This window comes from Schistocerca americana, chromosome X (genome assembly GCF_021461395.2).
Source record: "Schistocerca americana isolate TAMUIC-IGC-003095 chromosome X, iqSchAmer2.1, whole genome shotgun sequence".
NCBI classification, from domain to species: Eukaryota; Metazoa; Arthropoda; class Insecta; order Orthoptera; family Acrididae; genus Schistocerca; species Schistocerca americana.
The window spans coordinates 589,575,770-589,593,808 of NC_060130.1; the positions used below are offsets into that span (position 1 = coordinate 589,575,770).

General features: G+C 40.4%; 1 protein-coding gene across 6 annotated transcripts in view; it reads left to right on the top strand.

The window, feature by feature from the left end:
* Positions 1-18,039, top strand: part of LOC124556464 (transforming growth factor-beta receptor-associated protein 1-like) — a 220,608-nt gene that overhangs the window by 44,853 nt on the left and 157,716 nt on the right. For all 6 annotated transcript variants that reach the window (XR_006968611.1, XR_006968609.1, XR_006968610.1 and 3 more), the window contains exons 4-6: positions 10,090-10,275; positions 12,188-12,424; positions 12,578-12,738. Coding sequence is in view for 2 of the 6 variants with exons in the window: in XM_047130415.1 (XP_046986371.1) it covers positions 10,090-10,275; positions 12,188-12,424; positions 12,578-12,738 (584 nt within the window). In the remaining 4 variants the exon portion in view is untranslated. The remainder of the gene's footprint in view (positions 1-10,089; positions 10,276-12,187; positions 12,425-12,577; positions 12,739-18,039) is intronic.

Below are 18,039 nucleotides of genomic sequence, written 5' to 3' on the forward strand. Positions count from 1 at the left end.
AACAGTAGGAATATCCTCTAGGACAAACACACTGTTCGTTAGTACAGCAGAACGTGTACTGTTTGTTTGATGATCTGACAATGTAATGACTCAAATGTACAGACTATATAAAACTACGAACCTGGAGATGGCAGCTCATCATGCAAATCTGAGTATAACGGAGGATTCTTTTTGCAGCAAATAAGTGACCAAAGCCAAAGTAGAGAGGATATGAAATGCAGACTGGCAATAGTAAGAAATCTGTTTCTGAAAAAGAGAAATTTATTTATGTTCAATTTAAATTTGAGTGATTCTTTCCTGAAGATATTTGCCTGGAATGTATCATTGTACATAAGTGACATATGGATGATAAACAGTGCACACTTTTGAAGACATGTGAGTGAGTACAGACAATTGCAACATCAGTGATTCATGAGTCAGATAGTGTTTAGCAAAAGGCAATGCAGTTCCTGAAAGGAACTCTGTTGAAAATATTAAAATAGACCGTGTTGTCACTTTGTGTAGTTCCAATCGCATCTCCCAGCTATGGCAACATGTAAAGCAAACTGGACAAAATATTAATCTCTTCCCCCCCCCCCCCTCCCACACACACACACACACACACACACACACACACACACACACACACACACACCACCACACCACACCACACCACACCACACCACACCACACCACACTTCGAAAGGGTCATGTTGGAGCACTGTAGGTGTTCTAGAACTCTTACCAGCTGTGCATGTGATACTCCACCTCGATGTGTAACATCCAGGGAAGTGGTTTATATGTGCCAGTCAGTTGTATGGAATCAGTGCAGTAAGGTGTGGAGCCATCACAGAATGAAGCTGTTATGTTTCAGACATGTCTATACCACACCACAAATGAAGTCACCTGATTTGTTAATGTATCAAAGTGAACTGTCCAGTGTGTATGAGGTATGGTGTCCCAACTGCAGCAATTTAATGTGGCATAAGACTAGGTGCCTTAAAAAGATCCTAATCATCTGAGAGTGGATAAGAGTGTTACACTTTGTCAGGGACAGTTGGTTTCAAAGCTTATAGGAATTTTTGCTTTAAGTTGATGCATGTCCGTCTCAGCTAGTGTCCAAGCTAACTTTGCAAAGGAAACTGCATGCACTGGGCGTTCGGAGTCAGGTACCTTGCAAAAGGCCATTGATCACTGCGGTACATTAAGCTGCGTGCCTTCAGTGCACAATACAACACAGAAACTGGGTGGTTACTGACTGGGAGCCAGTAGTGTGAAGTGAAGAGTTAAAATTTTGTTCCATTGCAAATGATACAGGGTGTCAAGTGCATCAGTGGCCCAATAGGTGTGGAAGGTGCAGTTCAGATCGGAGTCAGTTCTGTAATGTTTCTTGGGACCACCCATTCATGTTACCTTGAATATGAACCTGGCTGTTTGTTTTAAATTCCTTGACTGCCAAGTGTTATCCTTTCTTGCACTCAAAGGAAAAGGTAATTATTACTTTCCTGAAACTGGCATGTCTGCTGTTTTGACTACATTACAGAAGTTTTGCTGGGAAGCTGTAAGAGCCGTCCATACAGTCCCAATCTCTCATGATGTGATTTCCACATTTTTTGAGCCTTGAAGAAAGACATTTGTAGCCGTAAGTTTGCTTAAGGTGGGGAAGTGTCTCTCTTCGTACAACTGGGGTTCTTTATGCAACTGCAAACATTTTTCCACAAGGCATTAACAGTCGTGTCTCATAGTGGGCTAAATGTTTAAATGGTTATGGTGATTGCTTTCAGAGTAATAAACAATTTACTTACTTTTTTTCCATCTGCCTCATTTTTATTTGACTGCCCCTTATACATAAATGCAAATATTAAAAAGAAATGGTAAAATGCCCATGACGGAATATGATATAAAATTTACAGAACAGTAGTTAACAATTGTAGGGTGTCAGGTGAAAGATGAAAAAGTAAAAAACTTAATTTTTCAGGAAAGTCTAATAAGCCTTTATTTTTATTGTTATAGTACAAATTTATTTGAAAAGACTCTAATAGTTTACTAACAGGATTCAGTATATCTTTATAATACACATATATGAATGAGGACAGCTCTAGGTACTTTCAGTGTGGATGCACCCTGCAGAACTTCGTGAATGCTATGAGCAGTGGGGTTAATGGGAGGGACACTACTTGCACATTATGGGTTGAATATTTGTGTCAGCTGTGAAGTGTGTCAGTATGGCTGAGGCAATTGAGACAGCCATTCTAGAGAAGCAGAACACCTAGGTTCGAGTCCAAGTCGGGCATAAATTTTCAACCTTCACCACCCATTTATATCAGTGCCCGTAGGCAGCTGAAGACCTGTTTCTTGTAAAATTGTATCTTTATGGCTACTGTATCACCAGTAGTGTCTGTTCTGTTGGACATGTCGGGCAGAGCAAACACCACATTTCAATGTATAACTTGAAGTAATTTGCAACTAAAGAGCACTGTTCTCCCCTCAGTCACATACATAATTCTCAACAATACATGGGTACTTAAGTCACTTATGTAATATCTCAAAAATGTGTGGTATTTACAGTATTGATATAATTAATATTTTGTGTTATGTGCATGAAGAAAAATTCATAGAGAATTATTTATGCATGAAAGTGTGCTCAACAAAAAATGTGCATATTTGACATAAATTGTTTCATAGAATGCAAAGTCTTTCAGTGTTAAAGTTTGTAAAATACGAATTATTAACAATTGGTTCTGAAATAATTTTCTATTAAACAATGTCCGCACCTAGTAGCTGAGTGGTCTGCACAACGGAATGTCATATCTAATGGCCCGGGTTCAATTCCTGGCTGGGTTGGAGATTTTCTCCGCTCAGGGACTGGGTGTTGTGTTGTCCTTATCATCGTCATTTCATCCCCATCAACACGCAAGCCGCTGAAGTGGTGTCAACTCGAAAGACTTGCAACAGGTTACCCGACAGGAGGCCCTAGTCACACAGCATTTCCATTTCCATTTATTAAACAATGTAATTATTTTGATTACCAATAATTACAAATGTTTCTGCACAGGAATTACATTTTTTAGTTGTGGAAGTTACTTTGTACTTTATGTTATACATTACTAAACAGTCTTGATATTTCTATGCGGATGTGCTGGAACCTTTAAAATGATAATTTTATATGAAAATAATTGCGTTACAAAATGGAGTTAATATTCCTTTAAATTTGACAGTTTGTTTTAGCTAAATGTAAACTTGTAGACATTATTAAAAATTATTAAAATTTGTGATTGTGTTGATGACTGTGTGTTTAGAATGAGTCAATATATAATCTACAGTTCTTCCATACAACATTACATAATGAATAATAAATTTGAAATTTGGCACACAGTAGTAAAATACTCAAAATCAAGAAATACATTAAAAGCTGTGTATCACACAGTCCAATATCATATTAAAGGCTGTTATGTTATACAGCATCCATCGCCTTTCACCATTCATGGTGAAGTTAAAGGAAAACTAGATAGATCGTTAAGTATGAGAGTAATATCCTCATTTATTTATTTATTACTTGTCATTAGCCAACGTTTGTTGAAATAGACAGTTTTGACATTACATTTGATAGTGCATCTAAAATTGGGAAACTATGTACATTCAGATTACATTACGTGAGGATAAAGAGTTATTCTCTACATTATAATTCCTTAACATCATAGTTACTCTCTACTACATTCCAATTCCTTAACATCATAGTTACTCTCACTCTCTACTACATTCCAATTCCTTTACATCATAGATACACTTATCAGCTAACAATTTGTGCAGCTGCTTCTTGAAGGCATCACCTTGTAGGTCTTTCAGTGATGGTGGTAACTTGTTATATAATTTTAATCCTGTTTGCTTAAAGCTACTTTGGACCTTAGACAGCCTAGTAAAGTCTACATCAAGATTGTTTTTATATCTGGTATCATGTGAATGAACATCTGTTCTGGAAGGTAAGGTATGTATTTGTTTTTTTATGGAAAGAAGACACGTTTTTATATACAGAGAATGTAATGTTAAGATGTTAAGTTCCTTAAAGTGCTTTCGACATGATTCTTGGCTTTTTGTTGTCTAGCCAATGAGCAACACCCATGGTAGTATCTTAAGAAGCCAAATGGATCACTTTGAATTTGTGGCCACTTCAAGTCTTCCATTAATACTCAAGCTAATGTAGGTATTTATCTAATTGCTTGGACAGAGTATTTGTTGACAAAATTAGCTGGGGGCCCTTCTTTCTCCAAGACAGATCTCACTTATGCCTATTTACAATTACCTGTAGATGATCAGACAAGACAGTTTTTAGTGATTAAAACACAATTTTGCAGGTATTTTTATAAGAGACTTCCATTTGGGTTGCAAGTGCCCCGCAATATTTCAGAGATATCTTGAACAACTCATCTGAGGTATCCCTAATTGTGTTAATGATTTAAATGGCTTGTTAATTTCTGTGGCCACTTGGGAGAAGCCTCACCAAAACCTGTGAATGTTGTTTGAGCACCTTCTGGTCTATTGTATGCATTGTTGCCCCTTTGAGCCAAGTGTAGAGTACCTAGAACATACTTTTGGTAAAGAAGGGCTCATACCCACACAGGATCATCTGGATGCAATCAATAACTTAACAGCTCCAAAATAACTCAACTGCCATTATTCATAGGTAGAGTTCATTATTATGCAAAATTCATTCCCTTCATGGCCCAGATATAACTGCTTAATCAATTGTGTATAATAAAAAAAAGGAAGAAATTAAATTTGTGTGGTCATAGGTGTGTGAGGAAGCTTTCTTACAATTTAAAAAGTGCCTTAAGTCTGCCCCCTGATGTCGGGAGCAATGTTCAATCCAGGCAAATTCTCAACACTTTGCACTGATGACTCAAATTTTTTCATTGCTACAGTGCTGTCCCATAAAAATGCCAATGGCATAGGAAAGCACATTGACTTTGCATCTAAAACATTAAATGTGGCACAGTGAAACTATTCGCAAATCAAGAAAGTGGCATTGGCTATTGTATACAGCATCAAGAAGTTTCAGGTCTCTCTCTGTGGTACCAAGTTTCACCTAATCTCTGATCACAAGCCCTTCATTTCTCTATTTGGCCCCCACTTAAAACTTTGTGATAAGATGCCACAGCAGGTACAATGGTGGGTGTTACTCCATAGTAACTTTAACTACAAGATCCATTATAGGCCTACCACATAGTGTTCAAACATGGACACTTTCCTTCTCGTATTGTGGCCCTTATACAGAGTTTGACAGGCACAAAGCCAATCAGCAACACACCCTTGATGAATTCCGAATTACGGTGTGTAAAGTAGCAACAGAATCAGTCCACAATCTACTGCTCTGCAAGATGTCTGCTGTACAGATGGATTAAATGCAACTGATGGGGCTGTATTGTCAGCCATGGATGAATCTGAACGATGGATGTTCATTCCACTCATTCTCCGCTCCCATGTACTGAAGCTGCTCCACACTGCACAATGGATAACGTGCAGAATGAAATTAATATTGCAACATTGTGTCTGCTGGTCCGGTGTTGACATCACCATAGAACATATGGCCGGAAACTGCCAGACCTACTCCCACAACCAATTAGCTCTGCTGCAGCATGTCAGCCTTCAACCATGCTCTTACTACCACTGACAAAGAGTGCCTTTTTTTTTTGCCGGACCGTTGCAAGGTGCAAGGAGAAATATGGTTGCTAGTTGTTGGTACCCTCTCTAGCTTCCCATATGTGGCACAGATGGCTATTGCTACCATCACCACCACTGCTGCTGCTGCCACCGCCCTCTCCCCCCCCCCCCCCCCCCCCCCCTTCCCCACCACCACCCTGGCAGCTACCATCTGTGCCATGTTCATCATATTTGCATTACAGAAGACATGTTCCACCATGGTTTCTGACAATGGCCCTCAGTTCAAGGGTTCTGTGTTTCAAGATTTTTGTTAAGGTGATGTGTCTCTACACCTGACCACCACCTTCCCATCCAGTCCAGAAGGTGAACTGATGGTCAGAACCTTCAAGCCATCCTGCAACATCTTTGATCTGCTGCACCTGGCTCAGCAGGCCCAACACTGTTACACTCCCCCTTTCCCCCTCAGTAGGTGATCGGGCATGTCTCGCACAACCATGCCCAGAACAAACCTCCCCAACAGCTTACTTACCTCTGTTACAACCTTTCTCCTCATTTTAAGTGCTGATAAGGAGTTGACAATGACCATTGATGGGACCTGTTGGGGAAGGAATGCCGTCCACCCCCTAAGCCATTTACAGCTCTCACCAGCAGCATAGGCTCCTCACGAAACAACTGGGGGAGGTTGAGCATTCTCATACTGAGGTACTCATGGAGGCTGAACCTTTGTTCTCATCTGAATTATGTCTGGCACCCTGCAAGCAGGATCGAGCAGCACTCTGGAAACCATCGATTTGCTGGCATTTCCACAGGCAGCACCGTCATCCGACCCATCCGATTGCGATGAGGAAATGACATGGGTGCCTTTTTTGGGGAATCCAGTGTGAAGTTGGCTCAGGCTAGCTTTCCGGCCCCATGTGCTAACTAAACCGGGTGAAGCGTTTGGTATCTAACAGTGATTCAGAGTCCCTGCCCAGCCCAAATATCGATATGAAAGAGACCATAGAGATACTTGTGCTTCGTACCATAGCTGCAGCTTACTTCCACTGAGGGCACCATTTCCACCATGTGTATATCATGTGGGCTCATCCATTTATGTGACATAGTCTAATAATGCTGTGCCCCACACTTGTGTGCCAGTTTTCGCATTTCTCTGAAGCCTTCAGTATGCACCAATACAGTAACTGACCTTCCCTTTGTTTACATTTTTCGAATCGGATCACTCCCTCAGCTTTTCCTTTTATTTCCCCCTCCCACACTTATGATGACTTGTGCTATGCTGTGGACTGTGCTTCTGGCTGGCCACTCACTTTGGGAGCTCTGCTGTCATCAACATACAGGGTGAATCATAATTAATGGCATAAATGCATAGAGTTGAAAGTACACAATAGTAGAAGCAAAAAAGTCTCAATAAACATAGGGTCAAAAATGCATACCTTAAGAGCTACGAGCAATTTTTCATCTTCGATACTGTGAAGCAAATCTCTTCTACTGCGGGCTCTTTGCTTTCCATATGTTGGGAAATAGTAGTATGCACCAAAACAAGAAAAAAGTGCCCAGTAAACATTTGCTCTAAAATGCATATCTTAAGAACTATGAGCACGTGCTCATCTTCGCTACTTGGAAACAGATCTCTTTTAATGAAAAATTGCTCATAATTTTTAAGGTATGCACTTTAGAGCAAATGTTTATTGGGATTTTTTTTCTTGTTTTGGTCCATACTACTACTCCCCAACATGTGGAATGCAAAGAGCTTGCAGTAGGAGAGATTTGCTTCACAGTATCGAAGACGAAAAATTGCTTGTATCTCTTAAGGTATGCATTTTTGACCCTATGTTTACTGAGACTTTTTTGCTTCTAGTATCGTGTACTTTCAACTGTATGTGTTTGTACCATTAATTATGATACACCCTGTATAAGTCATATGTTTGGTCCCTGTCTCTGCATCACCACCAGTGCAGGTTAACATAAACTGTGTTACCAAGAGAGGTGGCGCAGTGGCTAGCACACTGGACTTGCATTCGGGAGGATGATGGTTCAATCCCATGTTCGGCTATCCTGATTAGGTTTTCTGTGGTTTCCCTAAATTGTCCCAGGCGAATTCTCTTTTTGTAGTCTCTTAGTGTTGCATACACAGTGTGGCTGTAAAATAATGTGACTGATGCCGTCACAGAGTAAGTACACATGTGCCAAAGATGAATGACCAATAGCTGTGAAGCCTTATCAGTCAAATGCAGTATCTCTGGTGTCTGTAGACAGATCACTGTGGCAGTGGCCTTCATCTGTGTAAGAGCTGCTGTCATTTTTTGCCAGAAAAATGGCAAGTGTAATAATAGAGCAACAAATTGTCATTAAGTTTCATGTGAAACTTGGAAAAACTGCTACCGAAACCTATCTGTTACTAAAAGACGTGTAGGGCAAAAACTATTTATCCCATACGTGACTTTTTGAGTGGTTTAGCATTTCCAAGATGGCCAAGAAGATATTGAAGATGACTCCTGCATGGGATGCCCTTCAGCATCCAAAACAGATGGAAATATCAGAAAAGTGGGTAATCTGAGTCATCTGACAATTGGTTAAGTATTCGGTTGATTGCTGAAACTGTAGGACTTGACAAAAAATGCATAGCGCAAATTTTACATGACAGGTTTAACATGAGAAACATTTGTGCGAAACTGGTGCCGAAAATTCTCATCATTGAACAAAGAAAAGCTTATGAAAATGTTTGTACTGACTCCCTGAATACCACTGAAAATGATCCTGATTTCTTCAGAATAGTAGTAACATTTGTAACATGTGATGAATCTTGGTTTTTCACATATGGTCCAGAACCCAAGCACCAATCCATGCATTGGAAGGTCCCAACTTCATTAAACGATGATGATTTTTTTTTTTTTTTTTTTTTTTTTTTTTTTAATTATTTGTGGAATTGTCTCTTCACTGGGTTCCTGAAGGTCAAACTAATAATCAACATTACTGCCTTGAGGTTCTTGCTCAATCCATGAGGGGGGGGGGGGGGGGGAGGGGGGGGGGAACCTGAACTGTGGAAGAACAAGTGCTGCATTTTTCAGTTCAGAGGTTTCTAGCGAAGTAAAACATCCCAGTGTTGGACCACCCACCTTATTCACCTGACCTAGCACCATGTGATTTTATCTATTTCCCTAGGGCAAAAAACAAGATTTCAGTCTGTTGAAGTAGTGAAAGAAAACGCAGGACAAGTCATCACGACTTCCAGCACTGTTTCCATCAATGGAAAATTTGTATGGAGCATTGTAGGGATGGAAGAGGGGAGAGGGGGTGTATATTGAGGGTGATTATAACTAAATATGTATGTTTTTTAAATAAAATGTTTTGCATCAACAGTTCCCTTATTTTATAGCCACATCTCATATACTCATCTCTTAACCACCCTGCGCGCGCGTGCGCTCGCGCACACACACACACACACACACACACACACACACACACACACACACACTCTGAATGAACCATAGACAAACCAATTTCCGAAAGATTTGTTATTTTACTCATTCCAAATCTCACAGACAGTGAAAATTTCTCGCTTTGATGCTGGTGAGTTGTACTTGCACTTGCTTTTGTGTTTCCATTTCATTTTTATGACACTTCATTGATGGAATGTGTGCAGGCACTGAGCTATTGGGCCATGTATTACAGGGTGTTGCTGGGGCTACAAGTATGTAGCATCTCTGCAATATCAATCACTTATTGCTGAGTCATTGTTCTGCAACCTTTGCATTTGGATTAATTTGGGACATTCTTTGTGAATGTTGTGATTAGTGTATTTACAATATTTCATGTAATTCTTGATAATAGGTTTGGGTTGTTTGGGGAAGGAGACCAGACAGCGAGGTCATCAGTCTCATCGGATTGGGGAAGGATGGGGAAGGAAGTCGGCCGTGCCCTTTCAGAGGAACCATCCCGGCATTTGCCTGGACTGATTTAGGGAAATCACGGAAAACCTAAATCAGAATGGCCGGACGCGGGATTGAACCGTCGTCCTCCCGAATGCGAGTCCAGTTTGATAATAGGAAATAATTGATAGAAATGATGTAAAATAAATTGATTTGTCTTGTGACATGTAAGAACCAATACCAGAAACTTTCATAAATAGATACGTTGCAAATGTTAGCGCTATTGCCATTTACTTGGCTCTCTTATTTTATTTCTCCTTTTCCTTCAATTTTGAGCCTTCACATCATTTTATTTGCTGTAATGGCCAGCCACAATAAAATGGCATATTAAAACTTATTTGTTTTAGTCTTTGTATGATAGGTATTTAAAGTTTCAAAGAGAGGTATTGCACATAGGTCAGAATTTATATGTAAATTTTGTTAACAGTGAACACCTGTGATTCAGTGTGCCTTAAATCTTCATTCAAAATTGCTTTTGTATGTACTCCATTATTGATAGTAAATGTGGTTTTCTTGATTTCAGAGGAAGCCAATACATTGCATTAAATCACTATCAGCAATAAATAGACTGCTTGTTCAATGTGATACCTCTCTGCTACTTTTTAATGTTCCTGAATTGGATATCATTGGCAATGGGCCAAGGATTCGAAGTGTAACAACATTTTGTATGAACCAGAACCCAACATCTTGTCCATTTCCACTGGTACAGGTATGTTTTAGTCTACTACTTGAAACTGGTATCAAAGTTAACTGAATGTGCATTGGGAATATTTAAGTATTTCAAAGAATTCCTGTGAACCAGACCCAAGCCAGTTAGCTTGGAACACTAACTGTTATTGCTGGTGTTCTAGAAATGTGTTTGAAATTTATAGAGAACTATTTGGTCAAGCTGTTGTTTTTTTCTTCTTTCTTCTTTCATTTGCTTCATTTTTATACACTGCAAGCATAATTTGTTTCTTTGCATATGTGATCATTTTAATAAAAGTTTTAATTGGCAGCAAAGAGTAGTGAATAAAATAGATTCCAGTTAAAAGTTTCAGAAGCAATCAGCTCTTGGTATGGTTACTACAACTGTTCAAAATGGAAAATTAACTTTGAATTGGGGCCACAATAGTAGTAGAGAATGTGCTAAAAATAGATTGGAAAAAGTTGTAACTGTGCCAAGATGACAACTTAGTTGACTCTAAGCTTTTTATGTTTAGTATCTCATTCAGTTCGGAAGAGTTAAATGGTAACATGCAAAAACTACTCATAATTATTAGTGGTAATAGCAACAATATAGTGATTGGAATGGATAGGTTATTAATGTCAAAAGTATGTAGAAGTGAGAGCATTAATTCCAAATAGAATATACACTGAAGCACCAAAGAAACTGGTATAGGCATGCATAGTCAAATACAGATATATGTAAACAGGCAGAATACGGCACTGCTGTCGGCAACACCTATATGAAACAACAAGTGTCCGGCACAGTTGTTAGATTGGTTACTGCTGATACAATATCAGGTTATCAAGATTTAAGGGAGTTTGATTGTGATGTCATAGTCAGCGCATGAGCGATGGGACACAGCATCTCTGAGGTAGCGATGAAGAGGGGATTTTCCCATATAACCATTTCACGCGTGTACTGTGAATATCAGGAATCTGGTAAAACATTAAATCTCCAACATTGCTGCAGCCAGAAAAACATCCTGCAAGAATGGGACCAGTGCCGACTGAAGAGAATTATTCAACATGATGGAAGTGCAACTCTTCTGCAAATTGCTGCAGATTTCAATGCTGGGCCATCAACAAGTGTCAGCATGCGAACCATTCAATGAAGCATCATCGATATGGGCTTTCAGAGCTTGATGACTGCATAACACAAAACTTTACGCCTTACCTGGGGCCGTCAACACTGATATTAGACTGTTGATGACTGGAAACATGTTGCCTGGTCGGACGAGTATCATTTCAAATTGTATCGAGCAGATGAACATGTACGGGTATGGAGACAACCTCATGAATCCATGGACCCTGCATGTCAACAGGGGACTGCTCAAGCTGGTGGAGGCTCTGTAATGGTTGGAGCGTGTGCAGTTGGAGTGGTATGGGACCTCTGATATCTCTAGATATGACTCTGCAGGTGACATGTACGTAAGCACCCTGTCCGATCACCTGCATTCATTCGTGTCCAATGTGCATTCTGACGTACTTGGGCAATTCCAGAAAGACAATGCAACATCCCACACGTCCAGAATTTCTGCAGAGTGGTGCCAGGAACACTCTTCTGAGTTTAAACTCTTCCGGTGGCCACCAAACCCCCCTGACATGATCATTATTGAGCATACCTGGGATGGTTTACAATGTGCTGTTCAGAAGAGATCTCCACCCCCTCATACGCTTACAGATTTATGGACAGCTGTGTGGGATTCATGGTGTCAGTTTGCTCTGGTACTACTTCAGACATAAGTCAGGTCCTTGCCATGTCATGTTGCAGTACTTCTGCGAACTCGCAGGGGCCCTATGCCACATTAGGCAGGTGTACCAGTTTCTTTGGCTCTTCAGTGAATATCAGAAAGATATGCTGTTGTGCTGTTGAATGGGGTACATATACTACAGTTTTCCTTAATTGTCGACAGATGTGTGTGGCACGAAAACGCCAGTTGCAGGTTTTCAACTTGGCAGATGACAGGCTGGCTCTTGTGAAAGAGATAAATGTATCTGAACCAGTGCAAAAGATGGCAATGATTGGTCCATACATATGTACAGCTCTGCAGAGTCAGTATTTGTTGTATAACTTTGAGACAAATGATATGCAGCAACTGTTCACATATGGTGGAGATAATTTTCTTCCACTTATTTGCTCAATATCACAGGTAATACACTTAACAATAATTTCTGAAATCTCAAATGTTTTGTCAAGTAGAAATTATTTTACACCCAGTAGCTATTATTTGTATTTGTATAAAATTTGGTATGTTCTACATCGCTTGGTTTCAAATTTTTGTAGTTATGATTTCTTTCTGTAGGATGAATTTCTTGTTAGTGCACGTGAGGACTTAGGAATGTTTGTGACGACTAAAGGTATGTCAGAACGTCCTCCCGTGAGATGGCCATGCCCTCCTATTTCTCTGACGTACTATCATCCTTACATTCTTGGCTTGAATGAGGAAGTGATTGTCGTATATAGGTACGTAAATGCTGAGGAACTAAAGTGTGTTTTTATGTAAATCATGTGTAAAAGAATTTCATGTATAATTTTAATAACTGCTTTATTTATTTAATATTAAGAGCTTTTGTCTTGTGGTGAGACAGTAAAGACTACCAAAGAAGAGTAAACTTTTAATTTGCATTGAGATTAACTATTTTAACTCTTTTGTTTCCATTATGTAAGATATCTTCAGTTTCATTTTTTTAGCATCTGAAGAGAGTGATAATTTGCAGCACCTTGAAGAATGTCTTGATACAGATTTTCAGAGGGAACTCAAATAGGTCTTTAAACTGAACTGAAGTAAAATTTTTGATAACTAGGCATACAATGACAAGCTCTGACATGTTGCTTCATATCCACTGTTTCACTTAAGGTTGCATGTCCAATACTGCTGCTGTATCTTTTAATGTGTATAGAAATTTAAAACTATTGAAAGCATGTTAACAGAAAAGTGAGAGAGCTATCAATCAAACGAGAAGAAGAAAGGATCACTCATCTGACTTTGAAGTTATAAGAGATGGAAGGGAGAACTGAGTGGGATCTTATTGATGAACTATGCAAGTATTTGCCTGTAGTGATTTAAGGAACCTGCAAAAAATTTAATTCAGGGTAGTTCTGATGGGGATTTAATCTTCCCTCCTTCCAAATCTTACTCTAGTAGCTTAACCACCTCTTTATCTTGTTCCCTTGGACAAATGAAGATAATTTCAAATTGTCTAGAATTTCTTCATGAAATTATGGTATTCTCAGTATCAGCAAAAGATAGTAAAAATTTGGACTATATGATATCAAAAAACATTTTTTCCTATGTAATTGTTCTTTGTAAGAGATAAATTGAAAACAATTTACAGTGCAACATAAAATCCTCAACAAACAGTATGTTTGTCTCTCTGTCATTCTAACTAACCAATAGACCATAGCTTCCAAAAAGATTTACAGTAACCAGCAGCAGGCTGTAAAATTTCTCCAGTTCATTGTTGTTTAATGTAGTAATGCTGCAAGAAAACCCAGAAATATGAAACACTTTGTAGAGGGTGGTTAGTTATGCTTAATTGTTCCATAGATAACATACATTATAAATGTGTTATTGGAAAAAATGGAAATGCCAGTATAACTTCTATGTTGTTATGAAGCTGAACAGGTGGAGAAAATGCTATATTGTAGATAGTTTGTGAACAAGCATGATGCAGTAATTTAGATGATTAGTGCAATGTTACACTTTTTTACACTCATGAAACTAATTAGGGGTCATTCTTAGTAGCTAGATTGTTTTCCTGAAGTGTATCATTACAGTTGAGCTTCTAAACAATTGCATTGTTTAAAACTAAACTAATTTGGGAGGATGATGGCACAGACCTGTGATCAGCAATTTTGTAGAGAGAAGTATTTATCCCACTAAGAATATTGCTGCCAGCTGTGCTACATGCTTTGTAGAGTAATGGTGCTGCAGATAACCAGTTCAGATGTGACCACCAGCAAATATTTGTTATTTAGTATTTATCATTTCTGTACGGTTTTAAAAATTTCTTATGTTTTTAAAATTTGTATATTCTGGAATAGTCTACATTTGTATAAATAGCAGCACTTTCCTGTTTGCACGTTGGTGTCTGCAATAAACATGCTTCAAGTGCAACGTGTTGTACTCAGTTGAGAACACTGGTTTTGGATTTGGGCTTGATTGTTTGGTGGAGGCCCAGGGTACTTCAAAAGTCTTACATCACCATGGCTCCAATTAGACAACATAAAAGCCATCACCTGCATGGACAGGAATTGGAATAAGTGTTTTTTAAATGGTTCATTTGCTGATACGAGTTAAGTGACTTGAGTAAAATAGCTTTTTAATGTAGAATAAGCTCTGTTTAATTGCATATGAGGTATTATTTGTGTGGGTGATTGTCGGTCACAGATATGTAAACTGCTCAACTCTCTCAAATTATAATTGCCCAAAGTCATTGAGAGTGCCATGTTCTCCTTACATCTCTCCCAGGAACCATATATTTTGTTTTATGTAGTTAGATATTTGATTAGAGATTACTAATGGTCTATGCAAGTGCAATGAATGTCTCTTCCATTGCCTCCAGAGTTCTTGCAAATACACTCCTGGAAATGGAAAAAAGAACACATTGACACCGGTGTGTCAGACCCACCATACTTGCTCCGGACACTGCGAGAGGGCTGTACAAGCAATGATCACACGCACGGCACAGCGGACACACCAGGAACCGCGGTGTTGGCCGTCAAATGGCGCTAGCTGCGCAGCACATGTGCACCGCCGCCGTCAGTGTCAGCCAGTTTGCCGTGGCATACGGAGCTCCATCGCAGTCTTTAACACTGGTAGCATGCCGCAACAGCGTGGACGTGAACCGTATGTGCAGTTGACGGACTTTGAGCGAGGGCGTATAGTGGGCATGCGGGAGGCCGGGTGGACGTACCGCCGAATTGCTCAACACGTGGGGCGTGAGGTCTCCACAGTACATCGATGTTGTCGCCAGTGGTTGGCGGAAGGTGCACGTGCCCGTCGACCTGGGACCGGACCGCAGCGACGCACGGATGCACGCCAAGACCGTAGGATCCTACGCAGTGCCGTAGGGGACCGCACTGCCACTTCCCAGCAAATTAGGGACACTGTTGCTCCTGGGGTATCGGCGAGGACCATTCGCAACCGTCTCCATGAAGCTGGGCTACGGTCCCGCACACCGTTAGGCCGTCTTCCGCTCACGCCGCAACATCGTGCAGCCAGCCTCCAGTGGTGTCGCGACAGGCGTGAATGGAGGGACGAATGGAGACGTGTCGTCTTCAGCGATGAGATTCGCTTCTGCCTTGGTGCCAATGATGGTCGTATGCGTGTTTGGCACCGTGCAGGTGAGCGCCACAATCAGGACTGCATACGACCGAGGCACACAGGGCCAACACCCGGCATCATGGTGTGGGGAGCGATCTCCTACACTGGCCGTACACCACTGGTGATCGTCGAGGGGACACTGAATAGTGCACGGTACATCCAAACCATCATCGAACCCATCGTTCTACCATTCCTAGACCGGCAAGGGAACTTGCTGTTGCAACAGGACAATGCACGTCCGCATGTATCCCGTGCCACCCAACGTGCTCTAGAAGGTGTAAGTCAACTACCCTGGCCAGCAAGATCTCCGGATCTGTCCCCCATTGAGCATGTTTGGGACTGGATGAAGCGTCGTCTCACGCGGTCTGCACGTCCAGCACGAATGCTGGTCCAACTGAGGCGCCAGGTGGAAATGGCATGGCAAGCCGTTCCACAGGACTACATCCAGCATCTCTACGATCGTCTCCATGGGAGAATAGCAGCCTGCATTGCTGCGAAAGGTGGATATACACTGTACTAGTGCCGACATTGTGCATGCTCTGTTGCCTGTGTCTATGTGCCTGTGGTTCTGTCAGTGTGATCATGTGATGTATCTGACCCCAGGAATGTGTCAATAAAGTTTCCCCTTCCTGGGACAATGAATTCACGGTGTTCTTATTTCAATTTCCAGGAGTGTATATCCATATCAGTGTCATAAATGAGAATCTGTACTGCTTAGTAGGTCTCCATCCCTCATAACCTTCTCCAAGGCAACATTAAAAAAGACATGCCAGCACATCTCTTTGCCTTACACCATCTTGTGTATGTGATGGATCAGACATCAATTCTCCCATTCTTATACTACTCTGTACCTCGTTCATTGTAATTCTCACAAGTCATAACAATTATCCAGGAGTTTCTAGTGCAGCCAAAGCACACTACAGTTGCTCTCTGTCTGTGCAATCATATGCTGCCTTGAGTAAATTTTCTCATGAGTAGACCAAAGGAGTGATCTCTTGTACTTGTTTTTTGCAATGTGCTGTGTTGTAGTCAATAAAGAGGCAATGCATTCCAATCCCATATATAACTGTCTTTCCTAAAATTTGCTTTAGGGCGAAGATCTGATCTACAGCTGATTTCCCTGGAAGAGATCCACACTGCTGTGTGTCAGTCTTTTTCTAAACAATTGGGACAGTTGAACACCATGATAGAGAATGCTTGATATCCGAAGTTCAACACCAAAATTCCTTGATAGTTGCTATGGTCCAGCATATCTCCTTTCTTGTATGCAGGGAATATAATTCCTTGTCTCCATTATTGGAACATTTCATATTGAAATGTCCAGCTTTAGGAGCTTGAAACAGTTCTGCTTGAATATTATCTATTTCTGGTGACTTATTGTTGTTCAGTTTATTCAAAGCAGTTCTCATCTCTTCCAAAGTTGGTGAGCCAGGAATTTTATCAGAGTGATTCTTTCCGTACACACGTATGAGATCTCTTGGTATCATTCTGGAGTAGAGGAGTTTATCAAAATGTTAGCACAATCTCTTACAGATCTCTTTCCCCACCCCTTACAATTTTCCCTATGTTATTCTTTACCAAGCTAGTTTCCCCACTGAAGGGATTTTGAGCAGGGTTTACTGTGCTATAAATTTCTATATCACAATTTTATACCTCAGAAGTTCCAGTTCTTTGAAGTTTCCTTTCATCCTCTCTCTCTCTCTCTCTCTCTCTCTCTCTCTCTTTCTTTCTCTCTCTCTCTCTCTCTCTCTCTCTCTCTCTCTCTCTCTCTCTCTCTCTTTCTTTCTTTCTTTCGTTCTTTCTTTCTCCCTTTGTGGTTGATATATCCTCTTTTCAGTCCTCCATTTTTCTTTATAAACTTCCTCCAGTCCTCTTGTACAGTTTGATTATATGATTATTTTGTATGCCTCATTCTTTTCCACGTGTTGTCTCATGCACAGTATCAAACCATGGGAGATCTTATGCACCTAGTTCACTCGAGCCCTTTCAAGAATTTCCTGGTATTGGTTCCTAATTTAAGATGATTCCAGGGCTGTTATGTTATATTTGTGTATGTTTATTTGGATTCCTTTTGACGGATTGGATGTTCAAGCCCTCGCCCATCCCCATACCAAAAAGTGGTCTGAATCTAAGCTCACCAGCCAAAAAAAAATCAGTCACCCCTAGAAAAATCATTACAAGAATAATTTAACACTATGCAGTTCTGCCCCTGGAATTCATAATTGCCTTGATTCAATTAGGTTGCAAGTCCACAAGGTTGTGCAGGTATTTCACATCCACATTAAGCAACTCACGGAAGAGTTGATTGTGCAATTCCATCAAATTGCGGGGATGTGGATGTCGGCGTTTTACATACTGTTCCTAGATTCCCCATAGATTTTGTATGGGGCTCAGGTCAGGTGATTTTATAGGCCATTCAGGATGTGATAGGATGGTGC